The 14740-nt window shown below is 36.6% G+C and overlaps 2 protein-coding genes across 2 annotated transcripts; one reads left to right on the top strand and one right to left on the bottom strand.

Annotated features, from left to right (window-relative positions):
- Nucleotides 1-3290: 3290 nt before the first annotated feature.
- On the top strand, nucleotides 3291-9936 carry LOC122091470 (calcium/calmodulin-regulated receptor-like kinase 1). The gene is made up of 8 exons (XM_042661440.1): nucleotides 3291-3488; nucleotides 4391-4760; nucleotides 5790-5943; nucleotides 7638-7764; nucleotides 8393-8478; nucleotides 8553-8624; nucleotides 8863-9066; nucleotides 9343-9936. Exons 2-8 carry the CDS (start codon nucleotides 4444-4446, stop codon nucleotides 9676-9678), a joined length of 1296 nt encoding a protein of 431 aa, XP_042517374.1. The 5' UTR covers nucleotides 3291-3488; nucleotides 4391-4443; the 3' UTR covers nucleotides 9679-9936.
- Nucleotides 9937-10673: 737 nt separating this feature from the next.
- On the bottom strand, nucleotides 10674-14427 carry LOC122091471 (anthocyanidin reductase ((2S)-flavan-3-ol-forming)-like). The gene is made up of 6 exons (XM_042661441.1): nucleotides 14242-14427; nucleotides 13223-13389; nucleotides 12935-13135; nucleotides 12641-12800; nucleotides 11143-11356; nucleotides 10674-10917 (listed from the first exon to the last, which is right to left on the bottom strand). The coding sequence occupies exons 1-6, from the start codon at nucleotides 14351-14353 to the stop codon at nucleotides 10776-10778; spliced, it is 996 nt and encodes a 331-aa protein (XP_042517375.1). The 5' UTR covers nucleotides 14354-14427; the 3' UTR covers nucleotides 10674-10775.
- Between the last annotated feature and the right edge of the window lie 313 nt (nucleotides 14428-14740).

Genomic DNA, 14740 nt, shown 5'->3' with positions numbered 1-14740 from the left:
TACTCCCATTGGCTCCACTCAAATGCAAAGGCTACATGATTAGGTAGCATTTTTTACATTTTTTTTTTTCCCACTGTCAGTGATGTTTAACTGCTCAACTGTTTAGGTCTAAAGATTAGACGACAGGTAAAGGGCTCAATGCCCCAACCATTGTTTGTCTAATCACTGGCCCTACAAAAAATGACTTTGGGAAAGTTTATTAGCGAGCCCCAACCATTGTTTGTCTAATCACTGGCCCTACAAAAAATGACTTTGGGAAAGTTTATTAGCGAGCCCCAACCATTGTTTGTCTAATCACTGGCCCTACAAAAAATGACTTTGGGAAAGTTTATTAGCTCACCACCCTAACCGTTCGAACGTCCTTAGAGACATTAGGACCAGCTAGCAACTCCTCAACAGAAAGCCCAGCTAATTAATTAGATTGACTGATTGGCTAGGTGTTGCTATCAGCCCTAGAGTGAGTATTCGAGTTCCATAAGCCAATTATAATTAAAGACCTTAATCATGTTTTAATATTATATGTAGTTTTTTCACCTATGACAAGTGTATAGATATTTAAGAGGGCCCCACTTCCATCTGACCATCATGACCATCTAAGTGGTGATCAACATGCACCATTTGTGACATTTCTATGATTTACTCTTCCAATCTTTTAGATTAGGACTTTATATCTTATCTTCATTAATTAATCATCAAATAAATATTAATGAATTCTTTGTTTGAAGATTACATAGAATATACCAAAGTGGACTTAATTAGATATTTCTTTAGACATCAACAAAAAGATTTTGACATTGTAAAGTTTCCTCCTCCCCCTTCTCTATCTCTATGTATAATTATGTGATGACATTTGTCCTACTTCTATAAATGTTCTTTCAAAATGAATTCTCAACGGAAGTATAGAAGGGTATTTATGAAAACGAAATGACATATATATGTCATCACCTAATCGTATAAGCATGAAGTGTACACATATGGGTCGTTGGTGATCTAAACTCTTAAATATCTACACGTGGCCGATGTAATCAAGTTTGCTTGTATAGTTATGTTATTTACTAAGTTGAGGCTTGATTTGATCACTTCAATCCATGGGTTGATAGGTTATAAATTTGAGATTTTCTTACCGACACCTCAGTGTTAAATTATATATATATATATATATATATCTATCTTACTTGCCCATTTAGTATAAGTGGTGGCAAATTATTTATAATCTTAATTTTTTTTACCTTTTAGTGTTCACATTTTCTTTTTCAATGATGGTAAATAGTATTATTTCATATTTATAATCAAAGAATTACAAGATAGTTCTGGCTAAAAGATGTCAAATTCTAAATAATCTGTTACAAAAAAAAATCTAAATAATCATATAGATGTATCATTTAGACAATCCTTCATATGATTATAGAACATGTCTTAATAATAGAAATTTTGAATGAAATTCTTTGATTTTTGGTTTAAAAATAAAAATAAAAGCTAAAATATTACATTTCAGAAAATAGCTCCAGTTGTTCACCAAGCCACATTCTCCATTTATTTGTTTTTAAGGAGAAAAAAATCCCTACGGCACTTCTGGGATTCTTTTTCATGCCTTTTCGCATCTTGACCACGTGGGGTTCATATTGACACTCTCCCTCCTCTTTGATCATGTGAGTTCCATGAAACTATGATTAGTGTGGGGTGGGAGATTCCTCCCACATTGACAAGGTGGGGGAACCTCTCCTTTATTTAAAGTTGGAGATCATAGCATAATGTTGGAATATTGTGTATTACATATTAAATTATGTTTTGATGACTGCTTAGTATTAATAAAAACTCATGAATTTAAATACGCACAATTGGTTGGATCAAGTTAATGAGTAACCATTATTCTGGCCGATCCTTCCCAAGTATGAGATAAAAAATTATAAGCTAAATGTGTCATTATCCAATAGCTTAGATATGAGAATGTTTCATAGGAAAGATAGAAAAACTCCCTTAATGGAACTTGACTATCAATGGAGAATAGGGTTACAATGCTTGTCTTACATTTCTCTTCAATTATTATAAATATATAGTGAAAATTTATATAGTAAATTTACCAAAATACCCATATAAGATTAAAAAATCATCCCACATCTTCCATAAATAGAATTCAAGACATCGTACCCTAACAATATATAATAGTTAAAAAACAGAAACTCTTAAAGATGAAAATCTACACCGACAGCGTGTTCTTACTAGAATAGTGAAAGCGCTTGGCTGTATTCAAACGTGATTAAGAGGGAATTCCATTTAACATAGAGGGAGGGAGACAGCCATTGTCCCGTTGCCCGTTGGTTGTTAAATCACTAATCACTTACTTTTAGTTTCTTAATGTGGCCCTCACATGTCATTGTCAACCACTCCTTCCTTCTTTCTTTAATATTACGTATTAGTCGACTTTGTCCTCAAATAAACATTTCTCTTCCATAAAAATCTCCTTTTCCTTCCCCTTAAAAATCCTTTTTAAATAAACCTCATATATCTCCACTCCGGATATACCCGCCATTTTCCAATTAAATGACCGAAATGCCCTTGCACCCTTCTTTCCATGCCCTTCCCTTACGTTCAAGGATGTTTATTGATTCGATTCCAGTCAACCGGTTTGGTTCAACTAAATAATTCGATTCATAATGAAATAATTCTATTTCAGCTCAAACCAAGGTTCGGTTCAATGATTAATGGTCAAAATCAAACCAAATCGAATAGTTTTGGTTCGATCTCGGTTTGGTTTCGGTTCACTTTTGACACATCCTTACATACGTTAATTGTTGGATAATTACTTAATTAATCTTGAGCATTCAACATTCTTAGGTCCAAGTCCAACACCTCCTGCATGGGCTATGCTTAACCCTGGAAACAAAACCAGAACCTCACCCTAAATGCTAAAGATTGGTTTCATCAAAAGTCGCACTAGATCAGACGATCAAGGGATCATTCAATCAGTCAAGGTCAAAATAGGCATGCCACCATCTGAATGCTTCTTCTATGTGTTTTTTTTATAAGTCAAATTCCTATTCTGAAATTCTGATTGGTTATCCGTTGAGAGGGATTGTTGAGAAGATCACCTATCTAACTGCTTCCCTCATCTTCATTAGACGAGCTTAGGTTTGACCGTTGATCCATTCTTATAGGGGTATATTAGGTATACCACATTTAACTTTATAAGCGCTTTTATTACCCAATGCGGCGACTCACCGGAACGGAAATTAAAAAAATAATAATAATAAATAAATAAAATAATCACTTTTTTTTTTTTTTTTCTACTCTGTCTCTGCGTTATTTCAGTGTGAACCAGAGGAGAAGAAGATAGATTCCGTTACGTCTTCTGAGCTCAGTTTACCTCGATTCAGCTGGCTTCTTCTATCAAATTTGTATCTCATTTCGAATTCGATTCGTTCCTTGCACTTCCTTGATCGTTTACAGAGTGTTCATCGTTCTTCGTGGATTGATGTGGTCATGAATCGGTAACATTCAGCTCCTGTTCTTCCTCATCCTTACCTTTCGATGATAATCTGTTAATTTTCTTTTCTTTTAATATGTTAAATCTTCTTTTCGAAATTAGGTTATTTGAATTTGTATGATTTCGTTTCCTCTTTTTTTTTTGGTTATTTTTAATCTCTGGATTGTGTACTAATGAGATCCCATTTCTGTTTTTGTTTCTTAATTCGCGCTTCAAATACTGTTAAAAATTTGACTTTATGTTGTTCATTTCGGATGTTTTATTTCAGTTTAGTCGATTACTGTGTCTCTGTTCTAAATTTCACGTGGAAATTTGTGTTTTACTTTTTGGTTAGTAAGACTATGAATCCCAATGTTAAGCCGTAAATCCAGAATTTCTATGTCTTTAATGATTTGTAGTTCTAGTCAGCTAAGATCACCGTGTAATCAAAAAGCTCAGTTTTCTTGATTTATTCATTGACTTTACAAGCAAAAGTAGAGTTCATAATCTTTGATGTTTTAGTCTCCTTCCCCCTTTCTTTTCTGTTTTATCTTGGGAAGGTGTCCATATTTTTCAGATGTGAGCTACAGAACGATCAAACATTCTATTTGTTCCTGTCCTGAATTCGTAGGGTCTTAGTTAAATAACTCTGTTTCCTGATTTTGAAGGAAGTTAAGCCTAATGACAATTTAATTCTTTGCTAGCACCATTGCTATTACCCTTGAGCATCAGTACCCCTCTCATGGTTATGGAGGTTGAAAATATTTCTGTGTTAGGTAGTGCACTTAAAAAACACTATGAGGATTTTTCCCGTCATCCTCTTAGTAGACTTACAATTCAGTTATCAAGCCAGCAATTCATTATGACAAACAAAGAAAATATCAATATATTTCATTCTGCTTGAAGATTTGTTGGTCTTTTTGCCAGGTTTGTTAATGGAGCTCAGACTCGAGTAGGAAAAGCCTAACAGTATCCAGGAGATGAAAGGCGAGTCATGGGGGCTGACAGTTGGGATCTCAATAGGGGTGATAATTGGAGTTCTTTTGGCCTTCTCTGCTCTATTATGCATCAGGTACCGCAGGAAACAATCACAGATTGCAGCCAGCAGCAGTTCACGTAGGGCTGTCACAGCCCCTATCCGTACTAATGGTGCTGATTCATGCACAATATTGTCAGACTCAACAGTGGGCCCAGAATCTCCCAAAGTATCTGAAACAAATGGCTTCTCCTTGTGGTTGGAAGGACCAAGGGAAAAGAGTGTACTATCAGTGTCTGGAATACCCAAGTATTATTACAAGTATGTTATATATTTTTGCACTAGTAGTCTATTTAAGCTTCTCAGAACCATAGTGTTATTTTGTCATTGATTTCGGTCTACTTCTTTCGTTAACAAGAAGACACTGTTGGAAGTGTTATTGCTTTGCCATGAGAAGGATATCATTCACTTCCTTGCTGATAATCACTGATATTTATGATGATAGTTTTCTGCATCCGTTCTTATGTGCTCATTGTGTGCTGTCAATGGTATTGATCCCCTGATCAATATTAGATCATAAGCGGGTTTATAGCTTGTGTCTTTGGACATGGACTTCTGAAAATTCTAACTAATCCTTGTTTTAAGCACAATAACTTGAACATGTTGGAGATTTACTTATCTTCTGTATATGGTGTTCTTTGCCATCTATGGCTTGAGTTTGGAACCAGACAAATAGGGAATGATTTTAGTTGGTACTAGAAGTTGAAAAGTTGCTTGCTTCTGTATGTATTTTTTGGGGGTAAATATTATCAAAGTAAAGAGAATGTAGTTCAAATGTTGTGGCCATGTTGACCGCTTAGTCCAATCATATCTCATCCCAGTGCTCTGCTGTTGATGTGGTTACTGGATCTAGTCATCAAGCATTAACAACAAATGCACAGAAAATAATTATTGGTCTACAATGCTCAAATAGAGAATTGAGCATCAACAACTTATATAAGTTGTCCTCACTCTACATGCATGTTCCAGCTCAGGGTTGGACTTCTGATTTGATTTGGTTGGCATGTATATGCAGCAAAAAATATGCTATGGGAACTTCCATGTTGAATTTGAGAAATTTTCTTGGTATTATTCATTATTTCTTTTCTTTGTAATCGACAACTCTTGGTTTGCTACTGAAGATTGTAAAAGTCACCTTGCAGTGCATCTCTCTTTTCTTTTCCTTTTTTTTTTTTTTTTTTTTTTTTTTTTTTTTTTTTAAACCTCCTGTCCAATCACCATTAGGTATTGTAAGATGTAAGATTTTCTTTCTCAGCTATCAATTAACAGTATTTTTGCTGATGCTTTCAGAGATCTTCAAAAGGCAACTCACAATTTCACAACGGTAATAGGTCAAGGCGCATTTGGTTCTGTGTACAAAGCTCAGATGCCAACTGGTGAAACTGTAGCTGTTAAAGTCCTTGCTACTGATTCCAAGCAAGTGGGGAGGGAATTCCAAGCAGAGGTAATATTATCAATATTTTAGGCATTTGAAATACTGGATAAATTGTGCAAATGCTTAAGCCTGTTAAATTCCAACCTCAGCATCCAAATGTTGACTAATTGATACAATTTATTTTAGTTGGAAGGTCTGTTCCTCCTAAATTATGATGCTTAGTTAATATACTTGGAATTTATAAACATGGTATAAAAGTGATAGTTGGAAACAAGAAGTGATACACAACAAATAAAGATCCTTCCAGATAAATTTGGTTTCACATTAGTGCAAAACCTTGTCTAACATTCAAATTTCAGTATCTGTGGTATTTATTCTACTTGGTTATCTTATGGATAAATGTTTTGTTGGATCAAAAGCTTTGGCACCCTTAACGCAATACAAAATTCCCTTGACATGGCTATACTGAAAAAGATGCTGGAAAAACAAATACAATGATTTTTGTTGATTGGTAGAATACATATAAATACCTGCTCTATTCTAAGAGATCCCAAAAATAGATAGAGCTACATTCAAGAAAGTCCTACAATGCCTGTGAAAACTGGACAAATCTTTGTACAGAAATTACAAAAGAAAGTTCTACTGTCTGCTCCAATGTCAGTTGTTCGCCACCAAAGATCTATCTTCTGGAATTTGTCTTCTTTCTAGATGGACCATAAGTAGGTGAAACAAAGTTCCATAGCATTTTTTTCCTCTATGGGGTGGAAATTGAATACTTCCAAAAATATCTTTCGATATAACTGGCAGCTTGTTTATTAAATATGCTCAATTTTTTTCGGTATTCAATACAATGAAGAATTTGGTCGGGGAGATTTCACGTTGATTTAGTCGTTACTAGTGTATAGCTCTCGTATAGCTCTTCAGTGAGTGCAATGAAAATCACAGAGAAAGAGACAATAGCATAGCAATCAAGAATTATATGTTCTTTGGACGTTTAGGGCTCCACAGTGATCGAGTGTTTTGTTCTTCCACAAAGTCTACTATTTATAGACTTTGCGTTGTTTCCATTGGAGAGACCAACGGAATTCCTCTCAATTAAGAATCATCCCCCTATTTCTCTCCTCATCCCTTCCTATATAGGATAACCCAAAAAGATGTTGGATGAGGCCAACATGGCCAAATCACCGACATAGCATTCCCAACTCGTGGAGATGCTTTTACTTGCCCAAATCACTGTCAACCTTTCACCACTGTTATTATGTATCGAAGATTTCTATTTACTTCTGCATTCTTCTGTCTTATAGTATGGAAGTATATTGAAGTATATTGATGAGACAAATTTTGGTAAGTGCTAAATTGGAAAAAAAAAAAAAAAAAAATTTACTTTGAATTTGAAATTATAGTAATATGAAAAGAAATATTAACTTTGCCTTCAACCCATACCAAGCACAATTTCTTCTACCACTGTATTGGTCTTCAAGAGCCTAATTTAAGGTTGGAGGACATTCTTTTCATTATGAAAAACAAAATATTTTTTTATACCTATTCTACAATGTTTCTCTGTTTTATCTTGTACAATTTCATTTTGTTCTTGGCTTAGTGACACCTTTTGATTTAGTCTTGTTCTTTACTGATACCAGTTTTTTTGTCAGTTCAAGTTGGGTTTTGCTTATCAAACAGTTTCATACTCAGGAAATCAATGTTTCCACCTACCTTCTAAAATAGCTTCACTTCTTAAATAATTTTTCCCCTTTTGTTTTCAGGTCATGTTACTAGGAAGATTACATCACAGAAACCTTGTGAATTTGGTGGGATATTGTGCAGAAAAAGGCCAGCATATGCTTGTTTACGTGTACATGAGCAATGGCAGCCTTGCTTCTCATTTATATAGTAAGCTACCACTCAACTGATTCATCACTCTTTCCAGTTGACAGGCGGCAAAATGTAAGAAACAGTTGTATAGGAAAAGTCTTTAGGATTTCATGGATCCAATTAGTTCAACTTTTTAGCTATAGTGTTGCAGATTCAATGGTTTTGTCCTAACTTTTGTGATGCAAGCCTATGTTGCGTACTTGCAAGATTAAAATCTGTAAGCTGAGGTATTTGTCATTATGCTTGGATGTTAAGATTTGTCCTTCCTTTCCTGCCTGGTAAAAAGTGTCCCTATCCTTGACTGTGATGGTACATCATTGCTACCGCAGTCGTCCTGAAAATTTGAACCAGTTTGGTATTGTCTAGTTCATCATCAGTTCTGATTCAAAAAAGTTCCCAAATGTGCTTGATCTTAAGGTGAATATGTGTAGTCCCATGTACTTGGCTAGCTATGATTTTGTAAATCACTTTATTTGGTGCGGAGGAAGGAAAACTATCTTCTTTATTGGATCCTTTGTTTTTATGTAGGAAGAAAAATATATATTAATGAATTTGAAACATCCTAATATTCTAAGATCCGTTGTCCTTTTGCTATTTCACATCGCTTCTGTTATCACTTATCAGCACCTGGTGACTGAATTTGCAGGTTCAAAATATGAACCACTTTGCTGGGATTTGAGGGTTTGTATAGCTCTAGATGTAGCAAGGGGTTTGGAGTATCTTCATGATGGGGTAATTTTTTTATTTTTCAACTTTGAATGAAATTCCAATCATCTGCTTAGTGGGTTTTATTGCTTTTGCCGCAGGCCACTCCACCTGTAGTGCATCGGGACATAAAATCTTCTAACATACTGTTGGATCAGTCCATGAAAGCCAGGGTATGCAAGACTTTTAGCTAGTTGTTATGTGCCTGAATAGGTGTACTATCAAAGCTTCCTTTCTTGTTATCTATTTATGTCATCGCATCTGGGATCCCCCCCCCCCCCCCCGGTTGGCCTTCTTGATCTTTCCCACAAACTGATAAATATTGAAAATAGGGAACAAAAAAAGTTGTTATATTTGCATGCTTAGGCTTTGTGGCCTATGGATCTTGATAATAACTAATGTTTTGAGCAGGTGGCTGATTTTGGACTTTCAAGGGAAGAAATGGTTATCCCACACGCATCAAATATAAGGGGAACATTCGGTTATCTTGATCCTGAGTATATATCAACGAGGGCGTTCACCAAGAAAAGTGATATTTACAGTTTTGGGGTTTTGCTCTTTGAACTTATTGCTGCGCGGAATCCTCAACAGGGTCTTATGGAATATGTTGAACTAGTAAGCTGTGTGTGTGTGTGTGTGTGTGTGTGTGTGTGTGTGTGTGTGTGTGTGTTAAAGTGATAGTGAATTGAAATTTTATCAAATCAATTAGGCACTTGATTGCCCCGTCAAAGCTATATCAGGATAAGCCTGTGTATTTCTTCTTGTAATACTGCAATGCCTCTACTGGAAATGTTTTGCGCTCTACCGTGCCCAATATCCATCAGTGTCTATATTTTATTTGTTAGTGAGTGCTTTATGGTGATAATATTTATACTTCATGGTGATGCGTAGGCGGCATTGAGCACTGAGGAAAGATCTGGGTGGGAGGAGATTGTTGATTCCCGGCTTGAGGGAAAGTTTGATGTGCAAGGACTCAATGATATTGCAGCTCTTGCATACAAATGTGTTAACCGTGTCTCAAGAAAACGTCCTTCTATGAGGGATATTGTGCAGTCACTGTCTCGAATACTTAAGTTGAGGGACAGTAGGAAGAAACAAGAACGAGCCCGGTTTTCATCAGTGGAGGATATATACATCGATCTGGACCAATCAGGAGCTCAGACTCCAAATATAGAACTAGTGAGAGAAGAATCCGTTGATAACACAGCTCAACATCCTGAATTTTGATGGTGATTCTATTGCTTAGCCTCTGTTTTAATTCCTTTTTTTTTTCATTTGCCAAATTTTGGTTGTGATATATCTTCATTGTAATGTTAGAAAAATTAAAAAGGGAAGCTGATCTGTAGTCATTGTTAGTGAGTCTCCCTTACATCCTGATTTCCTTGTATCATATTACCATTTTTTTGTAAATTCCCTTTCTTTAACTGGGGAAAAATATAAATTGTTCATTCTTTTTTTTATTGTATATAATATTTTTTTTCTTAATTTTTAACTATTTGTCGCCAGTTTAGTTCGTGATGGGTAAATGTTGGAGCAGTTTGGATTCCCTACTCTAATATAGAGAAGGTGCATAGAATGTGAGGTCTGAGCATAAAAGTAACATCCCAGTGGGATGCCCAGCTATCTCTTTTTTGAATCATCCCCTGTATTTTTCAGCCATTCATGCATGGCATGCACCCCCCCAGATTGATGGGATCAACATTACTAATCCCTTAGATGCATAGTTGTCAAGGCGTCACCTTCTTGGGTCCAAGGCAACTAGACATCTTGTTGACACTTCATTAGTTTATGTTGATTTATGTTAATATCAAGATGAAGTTTGCAGTGAAGATCATGACATGATCAAGTCCTTGCAGATAGGCTTAGTTTTTTTTTTCCAACGAATATGCTTATACTATATCCTATGCTTTGTTTATTATATGTTGGTTTTCTCATATCAGGTCATTACTAGCATAATTATATCTTATTGTATTGATATGATTTCTATACTGCATATAAGCATAATTATATAAGATTATCAGTTTTGGAATGTTCCCGAGCAAGCTTAGAGCGCCCAAGTGTCTCTCCAACACCTTAGGTCTCTTAGTCGTCACGACAATTATGCTTGGATGCATGTACTTTGCTGTCTGGATTCTAGGATCTAGATGATCCTATTGAGTCCTTATGTGGATCAAGTATGATCATGTGGTGAGATTTGTGGCTTGCAAAAGATCTATTAGAACTGATACAAAGAAAGATGATGTTATTCATAACATTTTAATAGCAGAGTTAAAACATAGTTGGGTACCATGTGAAAAGGATTTAGAACTCAAGCAAATAGGCATTCACTGCAGCAGTTCCTTAGCCTTGAAGTACTCAACTGACTGGTCATATATTTCTTCAATGCCATAATTGAAGCTGAAACCTTCTTTAACAAGCTTATCAGAGGAGATGATCAACTTGGCCTCGGTGGGGAATTCTCCAAAACTGCAATTTATTGCACAAATAAGAACCACTTCACAATGCCTCAATAAAGAAAACACAGAGATCTTGCACAAGTGAAATTTAAAATCAAATCTATATCTCTGTTCACCTATTACCCACTGATCAAATGATTAGTAACATGGAACAAGCTTTCTAGTTCTAGTGGTGATGGTGGCAAGAGACTTTTTCCATGTAAGAAAGAGTGTTGCTGTGAATTAAGAAGCTTACTCAGTGGGGACTTTGTATTGAGGGTATCTTATGCTAAGGAACTTAGCAAGCTCAGTAACGCAGGTGTTGACGCCGCAGCAGTTGTATCGACCAGAAGCCGATTCCTTCTCAGCTAAAAATACATGAGCACGAACAACATCTTCCACATGTGTTATTGAGATCGAACCAGACAGTATTTGCATACCTTTCATTCCATTGATCAGGAATTCATTCCCTGCATTGTACGAGGAAATATATCAGTCAGTTTAGTTTCCCCTGAGTTATTTCAGGGACAACCATGGTTCTAGGAATCAAATCGGGTGAAATCATGGTTTCAAGTATCGGTTTTGTATTGGCCGTATTGGATCGGTATCGGCTAAGATCGATCCCTGATCCGGTATTGTTTCAGGGGTAAAATAGTAAAAAATTAATACTTTTTTAAAAAATAAGGGCAAAACTGACCGATACCCGCTTATCCAATCCGATCTGGATCTGTATTGGATAGATACCGGCACCGATGCCGTCCCCTAAATCCTTGGGTGAAATGCTTGATTTGAACCGGGATCCATCTTAATTTTTGTCATTGTTTCTTTCTTTTAATCAGTAAAACAATAAAAAATCAATGAAACTTACCTCTTGTAGTAAAATCTTTGTCTATTGAATTAAAAAAAATTAAAAAAATTATAGTTTCAGAAAAATCTTTACTTCTTTTTCCTGATTCAAATTTCTAGAGTTGAGGCTGATTCTGATCCAAATCAGTGACTGGGTTTTGAAAATCTAGGGTTAGAATAACTTTGGGCTGAATCTGACTGATTTCGATACGATCTAAATCGACTCAATTGGGACCAGATCAAAATGGCTGGGACCAATCCAGATCCTGATTCTGGTTTCTAAGCCCTGGTCAATGGAGACTAGGGGTGTCAAAAGGTCAATTTTATCCGATTTCAGTCGATTTCTTTCAATGCATATACCGGACCAAATTTAAACCAGACCATTTAAGTGTTTGGTCGGTTTGACTGATTGGTTTCGATCAGTTATCAGTTTCTCTTAACAGGTCTTTATCGATCTAGTCTCGATTTTTCATATATAAAAAATTTTTCGATTTTTTTTGTCTTTTTTTTTCCCCTGATTTTGGTCTGATCAAGTTTTCAGAAACCAAAATCAATACCAAACTGATAAGAGTATGGTCGGTTTTGATTTGATCCAGTCGATTTCTAGACCATTCAACTAGTCTGGTCTCATTTTTGACAGAGTCAGACTGATCCCATGTCCTATTCATACATTAGAACCATAAGTGGAACTCAGTTATAGTTGGTCCGTAGGAATGTGGATCAGGTTCTTGTATGTGAACCATTCCCGTATGATCTGATCCACAGAGAAGAATTCCACCACAGGGTTTTCTTGGGTGGACTCTGTGTGGATCAGCCACCTACTAGAACCATTATTGCCCGAGAACCTGATCCGCTCTCGGTCCCAGGTAGAGTTGCAAACAAGAATGTGGGTTGTATTTTGTTTGTACCTGTGAGCAACGACATAGCGAGACAGATACTGCTTGGAACGTCAGGAGTAATAGCAGGACCCGCCATGAGACAAGGAATAATGGTGACAAGGTCAATTTTATTCTCTTCTGCAAATTTCCATGCTGCTTTCTCTGCTAGTGTCTTGGATGCTGGATATCCCTGCAATTCTCTTTATCAGTCAATTTTTTCCTTCAACATCTCAAATTGCCCATTTTTTCAAGTTTAATTTACTTCTGGATTCAGTTTAGGAAACCAAAACCTGAGATTTGAGAAGAGAAAGGAAGGAGTAGTACCCAAGTGGGTGGTTTCTCAGAAGCTAAGAAATCAACATCAGTCCAGCATTTCTCATCCATGACTAGACCAGTTTCAGTGGAGTTGTTAATGGATACAGCAGCTGCAGAGGATGTCATGACCACACGCTTCACTGTCTTTGATTTCACACAAGCTTTCAGAACATTTAGTGCCCCTTGAATTGCTGGCTTGATCATATCATTCTATTCATCCAAATGCACAGGCACATTAATAATAAGAGTTAAAAAGCTTAGACATCGATGATCTTAATTTCTTCTGCAAAAAATTACCTCTGGGTCTTGAGAACCGAAGTGGACTGGGGTTGCCAAGTGGAAGACAACGTCACAACCAGCGAAAGCATCATCAAAACTTCCTTCATCAGTCAGGTCAGCTTTAAACAATTTTAAATCACCAGAACTTTGTAGCTCCAGGAGGTGAGAGACCTTCTTTTTATTGTCTACGCCCAGAAATAAATAAAAATTAGAGCTTTGGTTAGATTCAGATAATCACATTCACTTAAAATTTATACCCAATTCTTATTTTGTATAATCAAGCAAAGAGAAGAACTGAATTCTGATTTCTGAAACTGAAAGAGGGGACATATACTACTCATCCCCTGTTTTAGAGCTGAGAGTTTAGAGCTTCAGAACGGCAAAGCTCATTCACTCCCAAGTCCATTCTTATCAAGATTCGAGAATCCAGACCCGTTTGATACCATTTCTTGCTTCTATGGTTTCATAATTCCACGAGTACACTATGGATTCCATGTGGGTACTGGTTGAACAGGTGGGTACTCAGGTATCCTGCAAAGTAGCTGTTATGGTCCCCTGATCCCATCACACATTGGTTTTCAAAGGGAATTGATGTGCATAAGGGTTTGGATCCCCTCACTTTGTAAGTCTGTTTATGAGGTTGAGTTGTTCCAGGACCTTATCAGAGTGGTCCAACCTGCATGGAAGAAGTGACCTAATGCTAGAGTGAGAGTCCCTAGGAAGGGGCCACCAACCTCCAGGCAGTAACTCTGGAGCAGAATGAGAGCATCTTAGACTGTCGGGATGTTTTGGTCCCATATCAGCCGTATGGGCGGATTGATCGGTGGTTTATGGGGTTGAGTTCTTTTAAGACCGAAGCATTTCATCAAAAACATGAACTACAGTACTGTACTTCAGTACGAATCAACAGAGCTACAAAAAGCCTATTCTCCCCAATCCCCAACTAGGCTAAACTAAAATCCACTTCTAAAGAAACCAATCAAAGAAGGTTAGCAAATACATTGAAAGATGAAGAAGAAGAAGAGTTAGGAACAAACCAGGATCTCTGACAGTGGTGTTGACGGCATAGCCTTTCTCAAGCAAGCACTTGACGAGAAGTGAGGCCACATAGCCAGTACCTCCCGTCACACATGCCATCTTCTTTGCCATTTTTTCTTTTGCTACTTCCTCTGTTTATGTTCACCAACACTTTTCCTTCTCACAGTAATTAGTCTCTGCTCAAGTTCCCTTCTTAAATAGATTATTCCAAGGAAGTTCCATTTTCATAGAATCAAAGAAGAAGGTAAGCACGTGATTCCATCATCTCCCCATACCAACAAATCAAACCATCACTGACCAAGCACACAATTCCTATTGCGAATTGGGAATCAATTATTATATTTTGAAAAAGATAACTGGATGGGGATTCTCTGTAGCGTTACAGGTCAGTCATGTAGCGCACATCCAATGACCAGAAGCACTCAGATATGTAATTTTAGGCACTCAAGTGCAACCTAAGACATTCCTGGTCGTTTGATATGTGCTACACACCCTGTA

The sequence above is a fragment of the Macadamia integrifolia genome, chromosome 10 (genome assembly GCF_013358625.1).
Source record: "Macadamia integrifolia cultivar HAES 741 chromosome 10, SCU_Mint_v3, whole genome shotgun sequence".
Taxonomy (NCBI): Eukaryota; Viridiplantae; Streptophyta; class Magnoliopsida; order Proteales; family Proteaceae; genus Macadamia; species Macadamia integrifolia.
This window is presented reverse-complemented; position numbering and strand designations above follow the sequence as displayed.

Bases quoted from the DNA above. Each gene is read 5' to 3' on its own strand.
- LOC122091470 (XM_042661440.1), top strand. From the start codon at position 4,444: ATGAAAGGCGAGTCATGGGGGCTGACAGTTGGGATCTCAATAGGGGTG. The intron at 7,765-8,392 runs GTAAGCTACCAC...CTGAATTTGCAG, and splicing joins CCTTGCTTCTCATTTATATA to GTTCAAAATATGAACCACTT. The intron at 8,625-8,862 runs GTATGCAAGACT...TGTTTTGAGCAG, and splicing joins ATCAGTCCATGAAAGCCAGG to GTGGCTGATTTTGGACTTTC.
- LOC122091471 (XM_042661441.1), bottom strand. From the start codon at position 14,353: ATGGCAAAGAAGATGGCATGTGTGACGGGAGGTACTGGCTATGTGGCC. The intron at 13,390-14,241 runs GTTTGTTCCTAA...TTCTGGGCGTAG, and splicing joins CACCACTGTCAGAGATCCTG to ACAATAAAAAGAAGGTCTCT. The intron at 13,136-13,222 runs GTAATTTTTTGC...TTGGATGAATAG, and splicing joins TCGGTTCTCAAGACCCAGAG to AATGATATGATCAAGCCAGC.